At 47.8% G+C, this 21,247-nt stretch overlaps 2 protein-coding genes across 3 annotated transcripts; one reads left to right on the top strand and one right to left on the bottom strand.

The window, feature by feature from the left end:
- Positions 1-1,232: 1,232 nt before the first annotated feature.
- LOC122390060 (mortality factor 4-like protein 1) lies at positions 1,233-16,487 on the bottom strand. 2 transcript variants are annotated; one of them, XM_043382674.1, is made up of 12 exons: positions 16,302-16,487; positions 14,229-14,298; positions 13,820-13,934; positions 7,694-7,780; positions 6,831-7,059; positions 5,698-5,748; positions 5,120-5,173; positions 4,803-4,904; positions 4,466-4,557; positions 3,157-3,329; positions 2,747-2,831; positions 1,233-2,513 (listed from the first exon to the last, which is right to left on the bottom strand). In XM_043382674.1, the coding sequence occupies exons 2-12, from the start codon at positions 14,257-14,259 to the stop codon at positions 2,429-2,431; spliced, it is 1,104 nt and encodes a 367-aa protein (XP_043238609.1). In that variant the 5' UTR covers positions 14,260-14,298; positions 16,302-16,487; the 3' UTR covers positions 1,233-2,428. The 2 variants fall into 2 exon arrangements, with proteins under 2 accessions (XP_043238609.1, XP_043238608.1); XM_043382673.1 differs by having other exon boundaries at positions 5,698-5,763; positions 16,302-16,394.
- A 548-nt stretch (positions 16,488-17,035) lies between these two features.
- Positions 17,036-20,481, top strand: LOC122390059 (mitochondrial import receptor subunit TOM40 homolog 1-like). Its single transcript, XM_043382672.1, has 2 exons — positions 17,036-17,205; positions 18,809-20,481. Exon 2 carries the CDS (start codon positions 18,846-18,848, stop codon positions 19,788-19,790), a length of 945 nt encoding a protein of 314 aa, XP_043238607.1. The 5' UTR covers positions 17,036-17,205; positions 18,809-18,845; the 3' UTR covers positions 19,791-20,481.
- The last annotated feature ends 766 nt before the right edge of the window (positions 20,482-21,247 follow it).

Below are 21,247 nucleotides of genomic sequence, written 5' to 3'. Positions count from 1 at the left end.
TCTCGTTAGCGGTTTACCCACGCACGTTTTGCCGACGCTGGCAAGTTGTCGTGAAATGCTGCACGTTTCCTCCGAACGCCGGCCTGGCCTGGGTGTTGGCGCGGCTCGCTCCTGAAATAGCGCCGCCGCCGCCGCCGGTGGCAGCGGGGCCGATGTGGCCGCACAGATGCTCGGTGTCTGGCGGCCAGCCCGCTGCCAAGTCTAACGTATACAACAGGTGAGGCACCGGCGCCTCGGCGGCGAGCTGGGAGCCGAGGGCGGCACCATATATACAGACGGACCCGCCGCCGGAGCTAACGGTTCGAGTAAGACTAGACCAGAGAATGGCGGAGCGTCTGCCCGCTCACACTTTTCTGATGTATTTGTAGACGGAGGATTGGATTCGGTGTAAACGATCAATTGATTCGGTACGAGCAGAAACAAGTCAATGATTTCGGTGGCATGCACATCAAATCTGCACTGAGCACATGCATGTTCCGAATTCTGTTCAGTCTTTAATGGATTTTATTGATCAGCGGAACAAAATATCGTAAATAATTACGGAGAGCAATCAGAGTTGCGCCACCAAATTAGGCGCTGACATTACGGCATAGACAGATGCCATTAAAAAAACGGTGATTTAACCTTCTACACGCACGTCTTACAGCACTGGATGTCTGTAAGTCTGGGTCAGTCTGAGACTCTGAAGCCTAGCTTCTGGACGGGAATGTAGCGCGCTGCTGGAGAGTTGGTCCGTTAAATTGGCACTCGGCTGGGCGGTTTACACTGGACGGGCGCCAGAGTGCGCCCGTTCCGCGCCCACACAAGCAGGGATCATTAGCTGCGGTGCTGGCATCGGGCTCGCGCGCCACCCGGGATCAAAACGGTTTCCGATTTTAGCCTGGTTTGAAATAGGATCCCCGTTTCACGATAAACTGAATACAACATCTCAGCTTGAGGCAGCGCATAGCAATATAATTTAGCACCCAGCGCCAATATCACCCATTTCAGACTTCAGTAAAGTGATACATGAAGGCATCTCCTAACCCTGCATACCAACTTATGGGGTCATATCAATTGCGTGTTTCTCATGTAACATGTAGGCCTATAATAACAGAACTGTGCAAAGCGATCCATTCAGCATTGTATATCGTGACAAGATAGCCACAGCGACAACAAACTGGTCACAAAACTGAGTATTTTCCTAAAGATGAAACACCAGATAGTCCGACTTAGGGAGACCACAGACAAACTACTTCCGAATCTTGTATTTTCAGAGACTTCACAAGTCAACATTAAAACGTTACAGCGCACGAATTACAGAACGGGTCAGACGTACCCGGCCACTGGGCGCAAAACAGGCACGACAGGGCCGCGGGGGCAGGCCCAGTCCCCAATTCACTTCCCACTGACGTCATTCTAGCAAGCTACAAAACAATAATTTTCTGGAATACAAAATGGGAGCCAATCTTCTCAGTTCACAAAACTGTCACAGCTTGGTACTGTACTAGAAAGGCATATCCGGTAAAGGGCTCAAAACAGTTTACACCGGACTGGAATACATAACACATGCATGTAAGACGCGTTCATAAGTCAATTTTCACTTCCCTCGCGCGACAGACAGACAGATTACCAACCATTTCCACATGAGAACAAATGGTACAGCCTCTCACAAATGACCACCATGAACACCATACCATATGGCAACGAGGCGAAGTCAGAGATGATGAATACACGTGCGCTGCGCGCGGGCCCAACACACATCACATAGTACGATAGTACGAAAAACAACATCCACTACAGCGCGATTATACAACGAACGACACGACACCAAAACAACGGCCACTTGTACTTCACGAAACGAGAGCGCTTCCTCGTCAGCCAATGACAGGTCACCAGCCGGACGACCCCTTGACCAACGGATGAGACCCCAGTCCGTCGAAATTGACACATTCTAATTCCTAGTCACTCGCTGGTTGTCGCCCGCACTTAATTTAACCCACCCTGTTGGTTATATCGCTCAGGTCTCTCGAAACAAATCCCTCTTCTCTATGGTGCTGCCACGACGGTTATTTACGAGCCGTATTTTCAGCCGTAGATTGGTCAGCTCAGTTTCTGGACTTGACCACCTCCGACATCACTGCAGCCCTCTCACATTGTAGTGAGAAGCTCTCCCGGCGCAGACGTGGGGCCATCTGTGCCTCAGTACGGAGGAAAGTGACCGCTGACTTCTGAACTACCCACCAGGGTTCGGTACTGATCACTGGGGCCGTCAGAGACGGTAACTAGTCGTCCGACCTCTCTCAGAGAATAAGTCAGCGCCAGTCACTCTCAGAGATCCGCCGGCGAGCGGCTGACTGACCTGTCAGCGATCCGTCCACCCGCCGCCGTCCTCACACGGAGGTCGTGTTCAGCGGTCTCCGCGAGCAGCAGTCAGCACAGCTGGCCGCTACATGCCGCGCCGGTGGTACTCGGGCGGCGCCACGTAGTAGTCGTCAGTGCTGAACAGACGCTCAGAGTTGCGCACCATGTACCTGTGGATCACAGGTGTCATTGGTCAACAACGGAAACTATAGAAACCAGTCACACAGACCGACCAAATATGTAGATCCATTCAGGTCGAGGGTTTACCACCAAATTTGACGGCCCAAAACCTTTATATTGGCAACATACGGCGCCGCACGTTCATGCTCGCATGACTTGATGATGATTTATTCTAAACCTTACGTTTGTCCCTCATATAAGCCAGCCGGAGAGTGCTCCTTACCTGAGAAGGTCCTGTATGTGTGCCTGTAGCAGGGCTATGCTCTTCTCGTCCAGCTGAGTGTAGGTCAGCATCGGACCCATCTTCACTGTAACATCACAGAACACCACCGGTCAGGCGGGTCAACATCACAGGGCAACTGATCGGGCGTCAACAGTAAGCCGGTCAGCGTCACAGAACAGTAATAGCAGTTAGGGACTTCACAGTATATACAGGACCGGTGAGCTAACAGCCTGCGCACAACATACCTACAGCTCACCCGCCAGCGCACAGCATACGGCTTACAAGTCCGTGCTCCTACAAAACCATCCATATCAGCCACCAAACAATCTAGAGGTCCACCGACCGCCTGATCCCCAGTTCCACCACACCGCTGCGACAGGGCTCCTCTCGCCGGCCGGCGCGCCACCTACCCAGCAGACGCAGAATGTGCACCGGCCCGTAGATCTCGGAAAGCGGCGTGTCCTTGTGACTCTGTAGGATGTCGGCGTACTGGACCCGCTCGAACTTGTACAGCAGCTGGGTGCCCAGCATCACGTTAAAGTACTCCTTCAGACCCTCAGTGACCTCGATCACGGCGCTCTCCCTGTGGCAGGAGAGAGGGGGAGGGGTGACGCCGGCGGCAGTGATAGTTGAGCCCTTCTTGTGCGAGAAAGGCGCCCGAAAGCTGACGAAAAGAGAGGGATAGATTCAGATTCAGATTCATTGTATTCACGTTAAATCCGCTATTGCGGCTTTTCATCAACGTAACGTCAAACGTTAAAAAGAGTTGACATAGCAAAACAGATACACACAATTCAAGCACAAGCACACACATGCATACAAGTCAATCAATCATTCAGTTTGAATCACGCCCCAGCAAGTAGCGTTTCACGGCGGTTTTGAATGCTGGACGACCATTGTAACGGTGCATGAATTCGTTGTACTCCGAGACACCGCTATACAAAAGTTGCCGCCTGCCTGCCTCTGTTCGAATTCGTGGCAGCCTGAACCGGTTCGCATTTCGCGTGTTGTGACCCTGGTCGGACGCTCTGTCCAACTTGCTTGCCATCGCAGTCGGCTGTTGTGTCTCCACAATGCGGTGTACAGAGCACATTCGATGATACAGGGCCATGTCTGGTGCAGTGAGCCACTGCAGATCGCGTAACACATCCGACACTCTGTCATATTTCCTCCGCCCGCTCACAACTCGCGCGCAAAAATTCAGTATTTTCTGAACGCGGTGCAACTCCGTAGCACCACAGGTACCGTAAACAGCGATGCAGTAGCGGAGTCGGGAAACAACGAGCGAGGTGACAATGGGCACGATTACGTGGGGCGGCAGAACATGTTTTGCGTGGTTTAAAGCTAATAATGTCCCGGTGGATCTAGAGACGAGGCGACTGACATGGTCGTGAAATGATAGGTGCTTATCCATGACAATGCCCAGGTAGTAACCCAGTCGGACTCACGGATGGTCGTGCCGGCGAAATTCACACTGATAGTTGGCATGCCTTTCAGCATCTGACGCGTTCCCAAGACGATGAGCTGACTTTTTGCTGCGTTGACCTTCATGTCGTGGGCGCAAAACCATGCGTATAGGGTAGTCGATAATCGATATAGACGAGTTCAAGAGCGCCAAGAGCATAAGCATAAAATTGGGACCAGCTTTGCTAAAAGGAAAGCTCAGATCGAGAAATAAGTCGCCAGGTGATGAGCCCCGATGCATAGAATGTGACTTACTTGTTGGGCGTACTCGACTTGCTCGAGTTTTTCATCTTGACATACTCGCTGATGAACTGGTTCACGGTAATCCGAGCCGGCAGGTTGTACAGCTGAAAGATAGACGGGCATAAAACTGAAGGGTCTTGGATGAGACAGCGCGTGCGGAGCAGATAATACCGAGCAACGAATCCCACTGAATACAACTCACATGTGCCTGGCGACGAGCATACCATTGCTGGAAAAATACATGCCAACGGAGAAAAACCAGCTTTCGTTGACAAAATTCACGGGCTAACTAATTGAACATGCTATGACAAGCTTTGCAAAAGCTGATCAGCTGTGTCGAGAAAAGTACCTTTTTCTGTCTGATGACGAAGTCCCAGTCATCCACTAGCCACGGCTTCAGCTCATCGGGCAGCTTAATCTTCACCTCCACCTTCGTCAAAAACTGCTCCTCCTGAGAAAGACGGACGCGTTTAACGCTTACCGTTACCACAATGACGATACATCATATCGAAGATGGATTCCCTGTGCTATCTAGATTCGGGTCGCTACTGTATCAAATGGCATTCATCCAATTCCATCCCGGGTCCCCCTCTATTCCCGCCTGATTCAGTTTGACCGCGGTGTTCCCGCTTCGGTCATGGCCCGCAGGCCCGCGGCTCAGCTCACCGTTTCGACGGTCTGCTCCTGACGACCCTTCCTACGACCCTCCGTATCGGAGGCCTGTTGGATCGGGATGGTCACATCAGAACGGCGCCGAGGTCAGGTCAAACACGCAGACAGCACGCCGACAGACACGCACCAGCGCCGAACGGGTGGCCAGTGGAGCTGGTTAACAGCAGCGGTACGGAGTGTACGCTATACGCACCTCGGCATCAGTACAAAGTGAACGGGACGTTATGCTCATCATGCTCCATAACTGCATGCATTTGTAGCGTTAACCGGGGGGCCCAGCATATTAAAATGCTCAGGGATACAGACAGGCCATGAACTCCACAAGTGCTGTACGAGTGCACATGATTGTACCATGGCATCAAAAGCGCAACGAAAATCCGAGCCCACCTTTCTGCATACATTCCACAGTATATTACAGCTGGTACCCATGAGCCGCTTCTAAGCTCGCACCCACCAATGTTAGCCCAGCTTTTGATGTTTCCGCGCTCCCTAACACACCGATGGGTGGGGTTGGGGCGTGCCCGGGCGCGCACTGCTCTGTAAAACGGGAGAGTCAGCCGCCCACCACTCACAGTTTCCGAAGACGAATCCACCAACTTCTTATCCTCCACAGCTTTGGGCGTCTGCAATGGCGCGACCAGCGCACGCGTGTGCCAAAGACAGGAAAGACAAGCGTGAGCCGGGGCGACGGACGTGGGCACATGCGTGGCCGCAACACGTGTACATACAGAGAGAACAGATGGAGAGAGGGGGAGGGGAGACACGCTCAGCGGCCGGGCCGGCCAGAGGGCGGCGGCCCGCTCCGCCTGGGGTCAGTGGGCGAGCGGCAGCCGGCCGTTGGTAGCCGTGTATGAGTCGCAGCCGGACAGGACGTGCTACAGACCACTCAGGCTACCGCGGCGGGTCAGCATTGCCAGACAGGCGCTGTACATAAGGAACGGCGCGGCGGCTGCCGACTGCGACAGAAAATAGTTGCCGAGACTTCGTGTATGTTTACCAAAAAAGTAGAAATTGTGACTTAGTTGCAGCATTCTGAGAATGCCAAAAGCCAAACCAAACGCCATTCTAACCGGGTAAAGCTACGAAGCTTCAGCAACGTCAAAAAGTTTGACAGTATGTTAAAAGAAGAAAGCGTGCTAAATACTGATAGTTTTCAAACTGAAGCCAAAGAACAAAAAGCAAAGCAAAACAATAGTAAACCAAGTAAAACTATTAACTGCTAATAGTATGAAGTATATTGCTATGTATCACTTACAGCGATTATTAGACTGTTTAACCTTTACATTACCTATTTTGTATAGGATGCCAGACCACGGTTAAAAGGATAGGAAAACCCTGCTGAGGACATACGCAACACACAGAAAGGAATCCGGACGTATTTCAAGGACGTGAAAAACATTCGGTTTTAAGCATTTGTATGATTTCCAACAAATTCTCACACTAGGGCAAAAGTGATGTGGAACGTCAACTATCTATCAATTGAGAAGGTTGCTCAAAACTGCTCTGAGATAAGAATGTGATTTGGTTAGAATGACGTTACTGTGGCCTCTACGCCTCTCAGCAGCTCCCAGCGACAACAGAAACAAGCGCGCCTGGTGCGCCCCGTGCAGCCGTCAGTGCCACCCGCAGCTGAAGCCGGGCGCCGCGCTCCATGTGCGGGCTGGGGCGGTCAGCCACCACCGGGCCGGCGCGGGCCGGCGCTCACCTGCTCGGGCGTGTCGAGCCGCCGCCGCCGGCGGCCGTCCTCGCTGCTCTGCACGCTGCTGACAGACGGCTCCCGCTGCCGGCCGCTCGACTCGCCGCCGCCAGACGACGTCGAAGAGGACGGGCCCGACGCAGAGGCGGCGGCGGCGGCGGCAGCGGCGGCCGCCGCCGCCTCGGCGCGCCGCTTCTTGGCGTCCGACTTGATCTGCTTCTTGGCCTGGACGTTGGCGCTGTGGAACCACAGGACCAATCAGAGAGGGGATGGTGGTCGGAGCGGCAGCTGTCAATGATGGGCTGGGTGGAGATGGCGCCTCGTTGCTGAAACAGGTGGGCACACAGTGGTATAAACTGAAGGTGCTGCATAACACAATTAGCCATAGATAACAGTAGAACTACTGTTCTACTGTTATCTATGACATAGCATATAAATGACTACTGAATATCTATGAATATATTCATCTAATCATGCTAAGACCTTTGTCCCCTCCGTGGCCGAGTGGATTAAAGCGCCGGAGTCCGACGCTTTGCCGGTAGTGAGAGCCCGGTTCAAGCTCCGGCGCGGGCGGCCACATTTAGCTCCTACGTGTAATGGCGTGCATGTCTGTGGCAGGGGCCGCACAGAAGCCAGGTAACGTGAGTGAGCGGAGGGGGCCGTGTCCAGTCGTGAGGGCACGTTAAACGTTCGGACAAAATTCTGCCATACAACTGGAATTGCGCGATCGGGTGGTGGGGTCAGGGTCAGCACAACAAGCCATGCTTAGTGCGGGCTCTGATTCCTCAAATCCACCCATTCAACCATTCGGACTAAATTTATAAAAAAAGACAGACATCTTGATATGAAGGTACTCATATGAAGGTACTCACTAGTGAGCATCTTTCAGCTCCTTTTGCTTCTGAAGATTTGCTTCATTGTGTTTCAGGATACGACTCTCTGGCACAAACTCATCCCAGCTGAAAAGGATTTGAGAAAATTTTCAGTAATCCATACACACACACACACACACACACACACACACACACACACACACACACACACACACACACACACACACACACACACACACACACACACACACAATGTTTATTATCAGAGACAGAAAGATTCCGGAAGAATGCAGCAGAGGGATGCAAAAGCGCAAAGCGCTTGAGTTTGAGCATCGCTCTGGAAGAAGAAAATACAAACAAACAGACAAAAACATACCAGATGAGATCCTGAACTTAAAATACAGAAAACATTTGATAGGCAAAACTCAAAGCATACGAGTTGGCTGTCGCCGCCACGACAGACACCGAGCAGTAAAGAAGCGTGCGCGAGCCACCGCACGGTCAGCCCGGAGCGCCACGTCCAACCGCAGCCTTACAACCTAGATCAAGGTGGTATCTTGGTGTTGAATTTAGTGTTCTGTAAACCGGTTTGATGATAAAATGAATTTTTGAAAGAGATGTGCGACCGCGCAGCCGCTCTCATCGTCCAGAGTTTCACCGTGAATAAGGAAGTCAAGTTTTTGCTTAGGAGAAATTTCATTTAGTTCAATACCTATTTGATAAGAAATAGTTTGAAACATTTCTAGCCTTAGTGGTTCGTAGAGTGGACAGTCAAGGATATAATGCCGAACGTTCTCGTTTAGAAAGCCACAAGCACACATTGATGTTTCACTTTTTCGAATTTGGAAGAGATGAGAGTTCAGGTGACTCATTCCGGTTCTTAGTCTTGTGTGTAAAATATTTCCCAATTTAGACCCAGTTTCATAAAATTTCGGAGGCTTGGTCACCCCCAGCCGCTCAGAAATGGTCTTTTTGAAGGATGTTCGTGGCAGGGATCGGATGGTTTCGGGGAGATCATTCCAGTGTTTAGCCGTTAATGGAAAGAATGAATTATGGTACGAAGTGGTCCGGCTAGGTGTTGTTGTATGTGTACTGGCATTCCTTAAGACTCGTCCGGTGTTTTCAGCGCGTGTGTGAGGCATTGTATTTTTAATATATTGTGGTGTGTACTCTTCGTGGCTGTTGAATGAGTGATAAAGTGTTATTCTATGCATGCATCTTCTCGTCGATAGTCTATCCCACCCTAAGTCGAGTAAAAGCTTGTCAGTCGGTGTTCTAAATAAGGTTGCTGTCACGAGTCTTGCCGCTCTGTTTTGTAGTCTCTCGAGTCGCATAGCGTCGTGTGTCGTGATATGTCCGTCGTATACTGTGTCGCAATAGTCGAAGTGTGGTCTGATATACGTCTTATAAATTTGGTCGAGAATGGGCCTGGGTACGTACTGTGCAATTGGATATAGTGGGCTTAGTGATTTGTTGACCTTTTTACAAATTTTGTTGATGTGATGGTGAAAATGTAGGTCATTAGAGAACGTTAATCCCAGATGAGTGTGGTTTTCATGAATGGGTATGGGATTCCTACCAAATGTGAGACGTGGTGCTGTGAAATTATTTCTTCGTGAAAATGTTTGCTGGACTGTCTTTGCTGTGTTGAATGTAATTGCCCATTTTCTGCCATATTTATATATTTCGTCAAGGTCGCGTTGAAGTGAAAGTTCTACGTCGTGGAGGTCTGTCTTTGAGTGGGATGCGTGGAGAGATGTGTCGTCTGCGAAAAGTAAAATTTCATTGTCGATATTTTGTTGAATTCCGTCAAGATACATTAAGGCTAAGAGAGGTCCGAGTACAGAGCCTTGAGGACAGCCAGCGTTAACAATTTGTTGGTTCGAAAAGGTGTTGTTTATTTGCACTCGTTGTCGTCTGTCACTGAGGTAGGAAGTCAACCATTTTAACAGTGAGTCAGTTATGCCAAAGTCATGTTTGCATTTGTATAATAGTCCTTGGTGCCAGATCTTGTCAAAATATTTTGATATGTCCAGGTAAACTACTGTGAAGTCATGTCCTGAGTCGAGTGATTTGTGCATGTTATGGGTCAAATAAAGTAATTGTTGTTCCGTGCTGTGCTTTTTCCGGTATCCACTCTGTTTGTCAGTCAATAATAAGTGTTCTGTTAAATGATCATAAATGCGTTTGTGGACAATTTTTTCAAAAACTTTTGAAAGGGAAGATAAAAGACTGATGGGTCGGTAACAGGTATGATCAGATGGTGATCCATTATTTTTATATATGGGTTTCACATTAGCCTGTTTAAACGTTGAAGGATAAATTCCAGACGCGAGAGACTTATTAAACAATTTCGAAAGTGGGCCTGCTATGATGAGTGCACATAATTTTAATATTTTTACTGGGATTTTGTCTGGGCCAGTGGATTTATTAGAGTCAAGGGAGTTTAAGATTCGTAGGACTTCTCTCTCAGTTGTCTCAATTGTACCGAGGGTGGGCATCGGCGTGTGTCCTATGTTGTCCATTGGTACGGTGTGCGAATTTGGAATGTCGAGCTTTGCCTGACTGGCAAAGTAGTCGTTTAACAATGTCGCCTTTTCGTAGTCGTCTGTCAGTACTTTTCCGTCAGTCGTTTCTAGCGGTGGAATGATGCTGTCAACTGTCTTACCTGTTAATTTGCGAAGTGTTTGGTGGTACTTGTGCGGGTCTTGTTTGTGCTGTAAGAGTTTCTGAACTTGGCTTTGTATGTGGGTTTGTCTTAGTCGTTTGTTTACCGCCGTTACGATGTTACGCTGATATTTCCATCTTTCCCAGTCGTAAGTGGTCTGAGTCTGTTTAGCCCGTCTGAAGAGTCTGTCACGCTTTCTTATTTGTTTAATCAAGTCTGATGTCACCCATGGTTTTTTACGCTGGTTCACTGGTATCTTCTTATGTGGTATTGATGTCTCGGCGGCTTTTAAGATGGCAGATGTGAATTGTTCCGCTGCTATGTCTACGTCATTGTCGATAATATGATCCCAGTCCGTGTCTATAAGAAGTCTGGTAAAAAGATCAGCATCAAGTCTCGTATAGTCCCAGATTGTCTTAAACGTAACGTCAGTGTTTGATGAGCTGTGTGTTGTACGCAGTGATGTGATTACAGGAAGGTGGTCCAAAGTTGAGAATGCTGAGAGCGTGTCACTGTGTAGAATAATGTCAGTATTATTTGTAAAAATTAAGTCTCTCAGATTACTGACGTTGTCAGTTATGCGTGTTGGCTGTGATATGAGTTGCTTCATGTCTAGCATGTTAAAAGTGTCGTTAAGCTGGCGATCAAAGTTTGTGATGCCACTATGCTTGTGTTTAGTACTATTTAGATATATATTTCCAGCGTTGAAGTCCCCTAATATTATTATAGCTGTGGGTGAGTGGGTCTGTGCAAGTGAAACACTTTCAGTCATTCGCTCAATAAACAGTTGTAACCTGGCTGTTGTTTGATTTGGTGGTAAGTATATGCAACATATTACCAAGCTAAGTTTATGCACCGAGACTTTGGCCCAGATCCATTCTTCGTCTCCGATCTCTAGATCTCTAAGTCTCTTTATCGGTAACGAAGCGTGAGCATATAACGCAACTCCTCCGCCATTTCTATCTCTGTGTCGAACGAAAGGGGCATGGTAAGTATCGAGCTGGTATAACGAAGGAGAAACCGTATCATCAAGTTTTGTTTCGGTAAGAGCGCATAACATTATACTATTCATGCTTACAAATTGCATTAGCTCGTGTTTTTTATCCCCTGCAGTGATACTGTTTATATTTATGTGAGCAATGTTGAGGTGGTCAAACAATTCGGGTCCAGGGTTTGTTTCAATGCCACCAATGACTAGCATAATTCTAATGTTCTTGTAAAGGTTGTTTAGTGACCATTGCGAGTTCGTTAGTGTCAATGTGGGGAACACGCCATGACTGGCGGGCTGGGCTAAAGTTATTAATTGTAATCTTATGGGTGATTGTGCAAAGGGCATTCTGTAAGGTTCTCGAAGGATGATGAGAGGGATGTTGGGACTGTGAGCGGCTGGAGGTGCACCAGCCTGCGCCGGAGTAGAGCCGAGAGAGTCTGGTCTGGACGATGAGAGCGGCCGGCTGCTGGTCACCACCACTGGTGCCGAGTCGGGCGGGAAGGCAGCGCGGCAGACGGGCACCCCGGGCCGAACGGCGGCGGCTACTGCAACACAACACATGCTGGTAAACGATGGGCGGCGACAGCGAGTGACAGGTGAAAAACGAGCATGTATGTTATGTATCAGCTAAGTGCAAATGGTTCAATTCATTCAACTTGGCAATGTACAAACAAAAATAAATATATGCCGACTCTACTTTATGGCAATTCAACAAACTCCAACAATTTAACATCAGACAGAAACAGGCAAACACATGATTGCAAACAAGGAATAAAACTAAAATAAAGAAAAATAATATGCCTGTGAAACTGAGAAAGACAGACTATCACATGATAGGCAAACAAAAGCAAACAAACTGTATAAAACACCAGCAGCGGCCCACCGTCCCACACCCACTCCCAGTTCCCAGCCCAAAACACCCTTCCACACCCTCCCTCCCCCTCCCCGCCCTCGTTTTGGCCCTCTCTCCCAGGTACCCGCCGCGATCCCCGAGTCCTCTTTCCCTCCCGAGACGGCGCAGTCGCGGTCGGGCTACTGTCTGTGGGCGCGACTACGGTGGCTCGCCGGGCACAGGTAGCTCCTGTCAGTGGGGGCGACAGCAGTGAACGCCGAGCTCGGCACAGCACTGACAGCCGCCACTGATTTGCTGCGCCGAATCGCTGTAGTATGTCTATGGCTGATTACAGTCACTCTGACAGCACTGAGCTCAGTCCGGTTGGACCAAACGGCGAGCTGGAGAGCTCAGGTCAACAGAGTTCACTGAGTCACACCGCCGGAGGCGAGTGGGTGGGAAGATCCGCAGACAGATAACGCGTGGCCAGGTCGAGCAGACACCATGTCCGAGACGCCGCGGAATTGACCAGGACAGCTGCACCGCAGCGCAGGGGCGGCGCCAAGCGTCTCGGCGTGGGGCGGGCCGCGCCATGCACGGGGCGCTACTGGGCGGCTCTACCACCGCGCACGCTCCTGCCCCGACCCGATGCGCCACGGGAGCTCTCTCGGGCGCCGCTACTGGACTCGGCAGGGGCGGCCCCAGGCTGGCGAGCTGGGTCGGCAACTGCGTAAAGATCCTCAAGCGACCTGATTATCTTCGTCTGGCCTCCCTCCTTCACCCGAACCTTCATCTTGCCCACGTCGGTCCAGGCGGAGTGTATCTTGCCCTCCTTTTTCATGTTACGGGCAACGTACATCGTGTGCTGGTTTAGCTTCGTGAGGTTGTCTGAGACAAAGGTTTTGCCGGCCGTTTCTGCAGACACTGTGGATCCGCGGACAGGTCGCGGCTTCCGCAGCTCTCTCCGGGCGTTGTAGAATTCCTGTCGCTTGGTGAAGTTCGTAAACCGAACAATGATTGGTCTACTCTTCCCATCACTGAGCTTACCAATGCGATGTGAACGATCAATGTCGCTCGGAGTGACGGCAACACCGGCCATCTTGGCTAGGTCCGTGACAATTTGATCCGTCGATTCCCCGGTCGTCTCTGGTACTCCTGTTATGTTTACGCAGAGGCGTCGGGAGTACTGCTCCAGGTCGTTTAGTTGGTCCGTGGTGCGCTTCAGCTGGTCCTTGAGCTCGGCGATCTCCGTGTCTCGAGCGGCCATCGCCTCAGCCACAGCTCCGGTCACCATTTCCTGGATAAGCGACTGGAACTCTCCGCGCAGTTCCCCGTCCTTCAAACACTCCAGCACTGTTTTCTTCAGCGTGCTAGCATCCATCGCTGATCAAGAGTTTGGTCACTCGCTGCCGCCGGTGATCACTCAGACACCTATCACCTTCACTCTCTGGCGGCTCAAACCGACCACACGCCACAGCCGACTCGCGACCGGTCACTGTACAGCGGAGCGCTCGCTCGCGTGACCTGACCTGGCGGCGGTCAGTCGCAGACTGCATACAATCATAACACAAATGCATACAATCATAACATGTTCAATAAGAAAGAAAACAGCACATTTAAACAAGCAAATCAATATCAGTGAACTGGAAAACAAATACAAAACTTAAAACTTACTTCTTATTCCAGCCAGCATAATGCACAAAATATTGATTTTTCCCATCCTTGACACGTGTCTTGACACATTTTGCCTCATATATCAAAGGTCCATGAAAGCATAGGACCTTCTCTCCTGGAACATAAATGTGCATTTTAAACATCATGGGTCCTGGAACAAACACCACTTTGAGGTTAGAAATACAGAGTGCAATAGCATCACACAGAATGATTGGCATTGTCTTGCAGCATTCAGAAAAAACATCCCACCCATAAGTTTAACATTTAATAGCCACGCATGTAATAAGATTGCTATCAACTACCATCACTACAGTTACTTATCATCTGTAGTGTGTAAGATCTAAATTTAGAAGAGCATCCCAAAAACACTAGGTATCGCTTGAAGTCCTGAATTCAGTGTACAACATACCTTCTGAAAACTTCAGCCTTGCTGGAGCCATTGTTGAATTGTTCACTTCAATACATCAGCTCAAGACATTCTGGAGAAGAGAGGTTGTTTGTTGAGCCTTGAATTCAAAAATACCTATTCAAACATTCCCAAGGCCTCAGCCCTGAATGTTTAAATACATAACCTTACAAGAAAGGATGTTAGGTTATGTAGAATGCAAATTGATCATTGCTCTTTCATGAAACTGAAATCAGTTTCACAATTCACACAGCAGAATATTCTGCCTTGTGTAACAATGCAAAAGGTGCCGGGTGGTGGGTGCAAGAATGTAAAGAATGCAGCCAGCTCAGGCAGAGACCAATCATCAGCCAATCAGCATGCAGTTGGTTTTGTTTAAAGGGACCCTCCCACCTTCAAAAAAGTTAATGAATTGGCATGAAAGTGATGTCGCTCGGTTCAGAAAGAGCAAAAACGAATATTTACCAAATTTCATCGAAAAATATTCACCGGTTTTCAAGATATTAGACTTTTACTTTTGTTTACTTTTTGGGATCTCCGCTGTTCCTAGCGACTTTATTTGAAAGTGCGGCATTTGTTGCGCGCAAAGCAGCATATACCACCGCGTGCTACAAAACGTTTTAGTCAAATATTTAACGGACGTTCGAAAGCCTGATGACGTCATCAGATTCCCGTAATGGTTAAGAGATAGGGACCACGCTGGTCCCACCCTGCAAGTAAAGGGAAGAAATTTCTTGAACATCATAAAGCTGCGGGGGTTGCGACCAGGATAAATGGTGGTTTCTGAGCCTGGCCGCAAACTTGGCTATCTCAACTCAAAACTAATGTTAAGGTGGGAGGGTCCCTTTAAAGGTAGTGTGCCACCTTTGAAAGATTTCCCATTTTATTTTTCCTAGGATAAGAAGCTTCTGTTTTTACCTAATATCGCAAAAAAAATCAAAAATGGGCCTGGAATAGTGCCTTTTTCGCCTAAAAGTTTTTCGGTTTTTAGATATGTATAACAACTGTAGTGGGCTCACCTGCAAACAGGCGTCGGGCAACAATCGCGAATGCGGCGCACTTGTGACAATAAGCAAAGGTCATTATAGTGTTACGACCATACGACGTACGGGAATGAGTTATCAGCTGTCTAATCGTAGACAACACAATGTCGAGCCTTAAACTGTAAGCCCGTATTGGTATTGTTTCTTTTATTTGGCTGTCGAACATTATTTATGGTTTGAAATATGATTTTATGTAAAATAATTGATATGAAAAAGCCGTCTTATAAGTTATGACCCCATTTCACCACACGCAAGTGGCAGAAATGACAATGATCAGCTGACGCATTTTTCTTGGCCGAAGTCAGAGCGCGCGGCCCGACGCACCACGCGTATTTGGAAATTCCGACCTCGACGAGCATCAGAAGCCACCTAACAGGCGTGTTCGAAACCGCAGGAGATGATGATGAACGGGTTTATCGAAACTTGATTGGATGAGCATATCGGTAATAGCGATTTCAGTGTGTGCATTTATTGTTCATAGTGGTGTGAAATGTGGTTGGGGTACGACCGACAACCCGTCGGGGCGAATTTCGCACTGGGGTACTCAAAATTTGAAGAATTTAAGACGTTTCCATGAGTTTTGAAGGTATGGATAAGTTCTAAAAATCTGGTTCTCCTTATCTGGGCCATTAACTCCATACGGTCCAGGAAAGCTGGCACACTACCTTTAAACTACCTACCTACGCAAAAAGATTGGTCAATGCATACCTGGTAAGCTTCCACTGCAAACCCAGTTTTTAGCCTCTGCGTACGATGAAAAATAGTTCTTCCTATATGAAAATATTTTACAAATTCATTTATTTATTTATTTTCTGATAATTGAAAGCGAAAAATTATAAAACTAACAGAAAACTCATAAAGAAAGCGGTAATTTCCTTTGGGAAAAGAACAGCTGAAGAAAGTTAAAAAAAAACTGAAAGACGTCAGCTATATGTACCACCAGTAAAATCTAACGAAACTGAACAATATTAAAATATAACGCCACCTACTTATCACCCACGAAATACCGAAATTGAATTCCCACAACACTCACCGAAACCACCGAAACCACATCCACTCACGAAACCGGCCTTGACGAAACCACTTCACGAAACAAATGACTGCAGGGAAATGACTGACCGCGTCAGTTTTGTGCCAGCAAGCAAATTTGGCACTTTGTTGATGACTAAATAGCTGTAAAAATTAGCAAACAGATTTGTTCATATATCTTGCATATTGTCAGGCAATATCAAGGGAAAATATCAAATGAAAAGTAAGTTATATAATATTTTTTTAGAAAAAAGGAAATTACATCCAGTAGATTGCGAGAAAAGCACAAAAGCTTAGTTCAGGTATATTTCAGTAAACAAAAGCACAGCAAAAGGATATATGGAATATGCATGTATCCACAGATTTATCATGATCAAGTAATCAAATGAGAAAAATCACCAATATGTATTTTTTTGACAAATTGACAAGCCGAAGTGACTCGCGCACAATGTGTTTTACACGATGACTATAAATAACTATAAGTATTTTATATGGTTGAATATTATAATTATGAACTATGCTTGTAATCCTATGATGCCTTTATTCGAATGAATTGTTGACGTACTTGCCTCAAAATCAATTTTGAAATCATAGCACGGTGAGTGTATATGTTTTTAGCCAGTTTTTGTACCTAGTTTTGCATTTTAACTACCTGAGTAATGTCAATTATTGCTCTTCATGAGTATGTGAGCCACTATTTTGATTTAGCTAGCATGACTTTTATTAAATTGAGGAAATGTGGCGCAGACACGCCATTTTCGTCACCACGCATGGACGTGTGTGCTCTCTCTGTGAGAAAAATATAGACGTGGTAGCGATTATTTATCATATAATAACATATTTTTGATAAAGAAGTGGTGGAAGGCTATTTTTACATGCAGCAGACTACTATATATAATAACAAATAGGTAAGCCAATCATTTTCTGCTGGATAGTTCGCGAATTAAATTGACGAAGTCCGATGAATCAGAATGCCTGCGCCGGCTTTAATTTTTTGCTTTTCTTTTCTGCATTTTCGGCACTTATCAATATTTTTCTGATTTATTAGCGTGAATGTGGATGTGTACTAAATACTTTTAATCTTGATTAATATGTAGGATATTAAAGTACCTCCTGATCTGAGGTTGTCACAATCAGACAAGATCTATTTATCGTTCTTTTATATTATATTACTATAGGCACTGAACGTAGGTGCCTACATTATGTAGGAATTATGATTTGTTGCTCTTAACAGCAGGACTGGACTGCCTCATCCCTTTCTCCATAGTGTGTCATCTGGTATGTTCAGTGATATCAAGAAATAGCAGCATACTGACATGGACAGGGTGGCAGTTTCAAATTTGACCTGACTGGTGGTTCCAACTTAGCATGTTTGCTAATGAGGGATTTGTATGTTGTAAACTATGGCAAAAAATCTGAGTTTGACTTTGCAGTGCTCTGATTATGCTTGGATAGCGTTGAAACTTTAAAATCAAATAAAAAGTCATTGAAACTTTTGTTTGTTTGTCTTGTTTTGGTTTTTCATCTGATATAAATTAGCTCATTTTCAAATATAGCAGATGCCTGGGAACTGGGAGAGGAGCCCCAAAGTTGGGTCATTTTCATTATTCATAGGTTTGCATTACAGCTGTTTGACCCTTATTACCATGACATTGTGATGAGCCTTGCTTGGGCCTTATTATGAGCATGCATTGTATATAGGACCTTGTCTGAGCTACTGATTAACCAAGCCAAAGTTTGCTATAAGCAGATGGGGTGAAGGCTGATAACCTCCACACTCCACAGTCTCATCAGAATTTGGGCATTTTAGAAAAAAAAATTAAGCTTAGTTTGTTAACCTATTCAGACACAGCCTTTATCACTCATTGACTTCAGCTGGCTGTGCCTGCCAACTGCAGAACATTGCAACCAAAAGTTCCCATATTAATCAATGCTGAAGCCATGTGAACCTGGGCTCTCCTCTTATCACAGTGCAGTCCACAGGTAATTTAAAGATCAAGCAAATGAACTATAGAATGAACAGAAATTTAAATAAACCTGAACAGCAATAGCATCATACCTGAAAACTGTTGTCTGAATAACACCACTATCCAGCACCAAACAAGACTGGAAATTTTCACTTGCCAGCACCAAATAAGTCCTAAAGTAAGCATTACAGAACTGGGGAAGGCTTTTTGGTGAGGTAAAATTGTTTGAAAGTAACTGAGTCTTCACTTGTGGCCAGTATAGAAACATTGGTGCACAATTATCAATCTTGTTACTGCAGTGGTTTAGCAGTCGCTACTATTTGGTCCACACTATTGTATGCAAAACATTCACCACACCTCAGAAATCAGCAACAAGTGATGTAGTCCGCACCAACGACGAGATCTCGTCCAGATTGTCATGCATGGCAGTTTGGAATTTTGAGGCTTTTCATTGTCATAAGATGTGTGCTGAGCCTCAGAATGCCCTCTTAGATGAAATAAAGATACTTTTGAGTTTTACAAATAGTTTTATCTGCTATTTCAGATCATAAGCTGCCAAGACCACACCTAGTTTTTGGAAGATGGGGAATGTCATGGCATCTAGCACACCTCCGGCGCCGGCCGCAGCGCCCACCGAGGACAAAGCAGCAAAACCCGTCCTGGAAAACCCCGGCTCCATGGACGAACTGCACAAAGCCTGCAAAGACGTCTTCCCAGTCAACTTTGAGGGTGCAAAAATCATGGTCAACAAGGGCCTGAGCAACCACTTCCAGATCTCGCACACGCTGAACATGAGCTCGGTGACTCCGTCTGGCTACCGGTTCGGCGCTACGTACGTGGGCACGAAGCAGTTCAGTCCGACCGAGGCGTTCCCCGTGCTGCTGGGGGACATCGACCCGTCCGGAAACCTGAACGCCAACATCATCCACCAGTTCAGCGAACAGGTGCGCTGCAAGTTCGTGGCGCAGGTGCAGAACTCCAAGTTCATGGCGTCACAGTTCTCCGCCGACTACCGGGGTCGCGACTTCACCAGCTCGCTGACCATGGCCAACATCGATCTCATCAACGACACGGGGGTCATCGTGGGCCACTACCTGCAGTCGGTGACGCCGCGCGTGGCGCTGGGCGCCGAGCTGGCCTACCAGTACGGCGCCCAGGTGCCCGGCGGACAGATCGCCATCCTCTCCGTGGCCGGCAAGTACAAGGCGCCCTCGTACACGGTGAGCGGCACGGTGGGCGCCGCCGGCGCGCACCTCTGCTACTGGCAAAAGTCCTCCGATCAGATCCAGTTCGGCTGCGAGCTGGAGACGAACCTGCGCATGCAGGAGGCGGTCGGCAGCGTGGGCTACCAGGTGGACCTGCCCAAGGCGAACCTGGTGTTCCGCGGCACGGTGGACTCGAACTGGACGGTCGGCGCCGTCCTAGAGAAGAAGCTGCAGCCGCTGCCGTTCACATTTGCGCTCAGCGGCATGCTCAACCACCCCAAGAGCCAGTTCCGGCTGGGCTGCGGACTCATCATCGGCTGATGGTGGCCGCTGGTGCGCTCCTACCGGGCGCTAGATGGTCCTGTGGTGCTGCCCGCGCCGGGCGGCAGGCCGGCGCCGCGTGCCTTGGTCGCCGGCCGGCGGTGGCCCGCGAGCGGGGGACGAGCGGCCGGCGCGCCCGTCTCCAGGACGCTGCCGAGCCGCGGCCGCTACAGTGCCGGTGATTTTCCCGCCGCGGCACGGGCACAAGGCGGAGCCGCCGGTGTGTGTGTGTGTCTGCTGGCCGCGGCCAGAGCGCCTGTGTGCGTGTGCGTAGTGTGTTAAACAGCGCTAGGAACGGGTGATTCGACTCTGGACTGGTGTTATTGGTCGAACGTTGTCTGCTACTTGCAATAGAGCGCGTTTTCGACTCAATGCAATTGGTTACTGCGTTCGATGAGCGGATGGAATGTCATTGCGTTTCGGTATTAATTTACCGTTAACTATCGAGAGTTCGATTACGTGCCACTTGTCCCCAATAAATCACTTGTGTAGTAGCGATGTCTATGGGTCAGTGATTCAAACTGCTAGAGCTAAGAGGTCCCTGATCGACTTTACGTGTCCTGATGGTTTGTCGTTTTGTGATTGGAGCTCGACCTGCGATATGTATTCGGTCATTGATACGGGCAGGGAGTGCTGTTCAAATTCGTACTTTGCTTTGTGTGGAGCGAAATAACAGGAAATACCTCAGCGAGCTACGCCGTACCTTTGGTTGCAGGGCGATGGTCATGTAGCTGCAGTAGTGCAGTGTGCACTGGAGGGGGGGGGGGGGGAGAGTGAGACAACGCAGCTGCTACGCTTTACAGTTCCTTAGGTTTTGGTATTTTGTTTCTCTCTTGGTTACGACAACCTTGGTTACTGCAACCTGTCGGACGCAGGTTTTTCGTTTTCATCATTGCACACACAATTGATTCAGATATTGTTATTTTTACTCGCTGTTCGAATGCCGAGCGCCGAGTCTTGATGAACTTAAAGGCTGATAATCATTTATGCATTGCTTTTTTAATTTGCATAGCTGGGGCATTCCAGGACGATTCAACAGGTGCATAACACCCGACCCCCTCAGATTTGCTTCTAAATTGCTGTACAGGGTTATTCTGTGCCCAGAAGCCGAATCTGAAATTGTCAGACCCGTAGAAGCAACAGTTTTTGAGTTATAGCATTGGGAAATTTTGGAAAGTTAAAAAACATCATTGTATTTTAGTAGCTATATCTCTTCGAAAACTTTTATTAAACTATAAAAATTATACATATTTGAACTCGCCACATCACAAGCTTTCGGATGGTATGCAAAAATTTTCAAAATTTTGAATTTTTAATTTTCCGAAAACTGTTCAAAAATTTATTTCAAATTTTTCAAAGTGTGGCCAGTTAAATAAAATTTATTTTTTTAGCTTTTATTAATGATTAGGGTATTGGGAAACTATATTGTGAAAATTAGAAATAGGTATTTTTTATAA

The sequence above is a fragment of the Amphibalanus amphitrite genome, unplaced genomic scaffold, assembly GCF_019059575.1.
Source record: "Amphibalanus amphitrite isolate SeventyFive unplaced genomic scaffold, NRLGWU_Aamphi_draft 000381F_arrow, whole genome shotgun sequence".
NCBI lineage: Eukaryota > Metazoa > Arthropoda > Thecostraca > Balanomorpha > Balanidae > Amphibalanus > Amphibalanus amphitrite.
The sequence above is the reverse complement of the archived record's forward strand: the minus strand, read 5'-3'. Positions and strand labels throughout refer to the sequence as shown.